Genomic DNA, 5,200 nt, shown 5'->3' with positions numbered 1-5,200 from the left:
ATATTGCGTCATGAGAAGCGAATAAGCTAACAGGAAAGGGCTGATAATTTCTTCAAATTAGAATTTCTAATAGAGACACGGCGATCTATTCTGTTGTTTTTCCCATTAAACGAATATAAATACATTACGCATGATTATCTTGACTGGTTTCAAGGTCGCGGGCCTATTGAGGAATGGCAGAGATTACTGGCCAGACACGACCCGAACTCGCCCATCAGTCGATTCTATGAAGACTTTCCTATCTGGCATAGCAAACTCTTATATCTTCTCAACATTTCAAACAATCAAGGGAATTGGGGTCTTAAGAGATGCTGGTATGATGATCGTGATCAGGGTTTGTGGTGGACTAGGTGGACTCTAATTACGGCCATATTCTTGGCTATTCTATTCGGGTTGATACAGTCAATTACGGGTATTATTCAGGTAGTTTATGCAGGGCGCTCTTGACATTAGCTATACTTACAATACAAACCCAATTGCCTCTACCAGAGTGTTGAAGATAACAGAGTAGTACTTGTTCGTATTACTTCTGAGTTTGGGAGTTTTGTCCTCTGCTTTTGGCAGTGTCGCCGTCATACATTATAATTCAATGAATAGAAAATATGACTAGTATGGCTTCCCGAGTTCTCTACGTGTGAATGTACGTGATCAGGTAATCGCATAATTCAAATTATAAACCACCAAATACTATGAAGTTAACCTCACTGAAGCGATAGGATGACTCAACTAGACGCTCCGGGTTGGATCGCCCCAGGGTTTTGATACATGTACTCTGAAGCTCCACTCCACTACAGAAGTTAGCAAAGGTTTAAAGGTGCACTGAGCAAGACTAGTCTTTTAAGGATTACTTTGTCTACCTCTGTACCGAGCTTTCCAGTACTTTTAATACTTAGACTGCTCGTAGAGACTAAGAAAGTGCAGAAACCAAAAAAAGAAAAACATACAACAGCGGGTATTCGCTAGTCGTCACCGTCCTAACTACTAATCCGCCCCTTATCAGCTTGTCTATGGGAGAGCAGACGGGATCCCGAATTTTCTGATAGGTGTGGTCGTATGTGATTGAACGAGCCCGTAGACATTGCTATATAGAATTGTCGCGATGCTTGTTCACCAAAATTGGTTATGTGGGAAGCATCTCGATGCAATACTTGAAGCTAGACTGCACCAGGGTTCTGATAGGTATATTCTGGAGCTCCACTCCATTGGAGATAACCATTACTTCCAAAGAAATGCTTGTCATCTCCTAGCCATCCATTGACATATGTTCTCTCCAGTCCTTCTTGATGTTTCTTGCCTTGGAACCTATCCTCTAGCCACGCCATCCAGAGGCTTCGGACACCTGAGATGATGGGGGTGTGGCCAAACTTATCGACATACATGTAACTCAATGAGCTATTAGGATACAAATTGGCGGTATTGGCGACAGTTTCATTGGTAGTCGAAGCAGCAATGAAGAAATCCTCGGAGCCTTGGATCACCAAAAGAGGACCTGCGAATGGCTTGTTACCGACAATCCCGAGCTTTTCAAAAGCAGCAGCGTGATACGAAGAGTTGTACCAGTTCGACTTTTCAAATGCACTCTGTGGTTCAGTGAAAAATAGCTGCTGTCCAGCTGCAACACTTCCTCCGATCTGCTTCATCAGCTTTTGCCTAGCAACTCCCAGTGGCGTTAACCATTGACTTGGCTTGAAGTCAAGAAAGATGTTTGACAACGCCACAGACGCACTGTAGCTGCTGAAGAGTCGAGGAGTAGTCAACGGCTTTGTGACGGGTGCCATTGAGATAGTGCCGACATAACCCTTCACAAGGTCCGTGAACGCCCTCCTTCCACTGGTATCTTTTCCTTTGGCTAGTGCCTCCGCTGCACCCCAGGCGATGCCGCCGCCTTGACTATGGCCCATGATCGCGAACTTCCCACTAAGGCGGTTGCTGAATGCCTCGAGGGCAGCTTCCATCACAAAGAGAGTGTCTTGTGCACCAGCGGGTGTAGCAAAGTATTGATGCGGAATATCAGTTCCGTCCCACGACTTGTCTACACCAAGACCCGCATAGTCTGGCGCAACAACTGCATAGCCTTCTTGTGCGAGTGACAATGGGACCACGTTCTCGTAGTAGAGACCTCGGTGAGCCGATGGGGCAGAGTCAATGAAATAGCCAGATGTTCCATGGGCCCAGAGAACAGCCGGTGCTTTGCCACTAGACTTCTCGTCGAAATGACGAGGCAGAAACGGCCAGAGGATATATGCACTGGCAGGAATAATCGTCCCGTTAAAGTTGCGCGTCGTATAAAGAATTCTGCTGAGGGAAGAGCCCGGTGCAATTGAGAATGGTGCTGGGTCCGTTACTTCTTGCACCTTGAGAACTTGGCCAGGTCGAAGATTGGCCGGTTTGTCAGAAAGATTGTAGAAGTCATCTTGCTTTGGACCACCATTCGCTAGACTAGATTGATGAAAGTTGATGACAGTATTGACACTGCTTGCTACCGTTTCTGAAAGGTTGGCATCTTTGATCTGGGGTGGAGAGAGCGAGAATGAGGAGTTGAAGCCTGTTGAGAATGGCAAAGCTGGGGGAAGGTTCTGGGCTTTAGTGGCTCCAAAGAATGATGCCGAAAGGATTAGTGAGAAGATTAAATATTTCATTTTGACTTCTCTTTTTGTGATATCACGAGCAGATTAAGTTCTGATGCAGGCAGGAGGAATGATTGAACTATTGAGCATAAGCAAGATCTTTATCATATTGTTCCTATTCTGGCATGACAAATCAGCGAGCCCAACAACGTCATATCCTCATCAAAGGATCTATCGAATGTAACGAGATACTCGTCTTAAAATATTCTTGCTGACAAACTCGAGTAATATGACCCTTGAATCCGCATAAAGTCCGCAAAGAACCCGCTTCAGATCCGCAATGCCTCAAAGCCAAGCGTAAGCGTGATCAGCTGCCAACAGTAAGCACATCGCTTACTAGTTATGACCCAATCAGCATGAATGGTTAAGAAAAGGCCATGATTCTGTTGAATATAGAGCTATCTTGCCTCATTCTCTCATTCCCTTCTCCGCAAGCTGTTTCGCCAACTTCTCTTCCCCTTCATAAAGACCATCATGCGATCCCTCAGCAACAACAGTCGGATATAGCGTTTCCATAGGAACTTCTCGCACATTGACCGAATTACTCTCTCTGTTCCCGATAAGCATCGTCTCAACGATGTTTCCATCGCCGTATTTCGGTTCAGTGAGAACCTGGAACATGACGTTGGCGCATTGTTCTGCGGTGAGTCCTAGAGTCTCTGGCGGCATTCTGTCACGACAGTATTCTGGGTGAAAGATGGGCGTCTGTATGGATGATTAGCGAAGGCTTTACAGGGAAGCTTCTTGGTGAAGGCACTCACGTGTACGGCACCTGGACAAACGGCGGCATTCCGAATGCCAAATCGCTTGCGTACCGTTGACAACGACTTTACGAAACTAACAATGGCTGCTTTGCTAGCGAAGTAGAGAGGCGTCTGTAGGGAGTGCAGGTAACCTCCGCAACTGGCGACCCAAAGGAGGTTCCCTTGCACGTTGCGGTTCTGTAGCCAATAGTCCATAGCAATCTGAGCCAATCTTATTGGACCTAATGCATTCACAGCGAAGGTCTTGTATACTCCCGGATTACCGTCGGCCTTATCCTCAGATAAAGACGACACTCCGGGAGGGTTCCAGAAGGTGCTTGATGGGGGTTCGTAAATGCCAGCGCCATTACAGATGATGTCGATTTGGCCAAGCTTCTCAAGCGCTGTGTCCCATAGAGATGAAATCTGGGCCCAATCGCTAACATCGGTCTTTTCAAAGTGGACGGTTGGCTTGCCGCCCTCAATGGTCGCCCATTTGTTGACGAATTCCTCTGCTTCGGGGCGGAGTTTGAGATCAGCTATCACAACGGAGCACTCATTCTCAAGAAGCTGCTTGGCAAAGGCAAGGCAGATGCCTATTGCTTGATGTCAATTGTCTATTTTGTATGCAGGTAGTGAGAAGATATGGCATACCAGAGCCTGCGCCAGTTACAATGGCATTCTTGCCCTTGACGTCGTAGACAGACATGTTGATCAGTTCAATTGAAGGCGGAAACAGATAACACAACAAGCGAGGGGCAAAAGCAAAGATCGCTGGTTCGTATCGAGGGACATGCTTTATTTCTATCCTTGCTAAACCCCTCAGTACCCTTGAGTTCAGCTCCTAGACTATTGGACCCTGGCATTTTAAAGCTGCATGTTTGAAACTCCATCACATCCGGTCTGGCGCTTGCTTGGGATCGATCTTCAACGCGGGCTCCGGGGCTAATTCCACCGAGATTTGGAGGCCGATTACGTTGCCTAATAAATCATACTCCAAAGATTTCTCCTGGATGAACTTCCCAGCGCTCATGAAAGACCGACTAATTGGCTGTATCTTACCTGTCAGCCAGATCATATCATCAGGCCACACGCAGTCTCTCATGCGCTCCCCTGACGTTCGTATCGATTCCCTGTTACCAAATACTCTATTATTTGTGCACAAGCCCGCTCAGATTAGATTAGCCCACTTCGGATACTCCCTCGTGTTGGTTCCGGGAAACAGCTAACCCCGATGCAGAGGCCAAGGATTTGCGGGTTGCAAGGGTCCCAGATCTGTTCAAGTTGAGTCTGGGGATGGGAGCAATGGCTTTGAGGTTAAATGCGCCTAAAGGAAGGATCGTTTAGTAGTTTCTACGCGTGTACCTTCGTTCAAGATGCATCAGAGAAGGGGTTATGGCGAATTAATAGCCAGATTCGACTTACTGTTGTCTTGTTGCCTCTTCTCTCATTGGGCTTCTGTTGGTTCTCTAGGCTAGTAAACTCTAATTCATGACACCGGGAGCTGGTGCTGGTCTTCTGGTGCATAATTGGCAGCATTTTGGCTAAAGCTCGACACATCAACAGGGTTGGTCATCCAACCGACTACGGTAATTACTCGCGGACATGAGCTGCATGGCTAAGTACTCTTGTATCCCATCTTGCCTGACATTCAACGACCCTCGTTTTGAATTGTCCTGCATTGAGCTTCTACACAATACCTGCCTGTTATGGCAGACGCTTCGCAAGCATGGCACGCAGTCAAACCGGCTGGGCTCGCTGCAGCGCTTCTTGCTGTCACTGTCTTATTCACGCCAATGATTCTCGTTGTTGTCGGCTTGAGAATCTGGG

The 5,200-nt window shown here is 47.0% G+C and overlaps 2 protein-coding genes and 1 non-coding gene across 3 annotated transcripts; all 3 read right to left on the bottom strand.

Annotated features, from left to right (window-relative positions):
• Window positions 1-937: 937 nt before the first annotated feature.
• On the bottom strand, window positions 938-1,053 carry FOXG_22767. The gene has a single exon (XR_001936447.1). It is a non-coding gene; the product is annotated as a 5S ribosomal RNA (ribosomal RNA).
• Window positions 1,054-1,154: 101 nt separating this feature from the next.
• FOXG_17164 (uncharacterized protein) lies at window positions 1,155-2,639 on the bottom strand (the record flags this gene model as incomplete). Its single annotated transcript, XM_018397179.1, has 1 exon — window positions 1,155-2,639. The coding sequence occupies one exon, from the start codon at window positions 2,637-2,639 to the stop codon at window positions 1,155-1,157; it is 1,485 nt and encodes a 494-aa protein (XP_018258224.1).
• A 48-nt stretch (window positions 2,640-2,687) lies between these two features.
• On the bottom strand, window positions 2,688-4,126 carry FOXG_17163 (uncharacterized protein). Its single transcript, XM_018397178.1, has 3 exons — window positions 4,025-4,126; window positions 3,389-3,966; window positions 2,688-3,332 (listed from the first exon to the last, which is right to left on the bottom strand). Exons 1-3 carry the CDS (start codon window positions 4,077-4,079, stop codon window positions 3,036-3,038), a joined length of 930 nt encoding a protein of 309 aa, XP_018258223.1. The 5' UTR covers window positions 4,080-4,126; the 3' UTR covers window positions 2,688-3,035.
• Window positions 4,127-5,200: the final 1,074 nt, after the last annotated feature.

The sequence above is a fragment of the Fusarium oxysporum genome, genomic scaffold, assembly GCF_000149955.1.
Source record: "Fusarium oxysporum f. sp. lycopersici 4287 supercont2.46 genomic scaffold, whole genome shotgun sequence".
NCBI lineage: Eukaryota > Fungi > Ascomycota > Sordariomycetes > Hypocreales > Nectriaceae > Fusarium > Fusarium oxysporum.
This window is presented reverse-complemented; position numbering and strand designations above follow the sequence as displayed.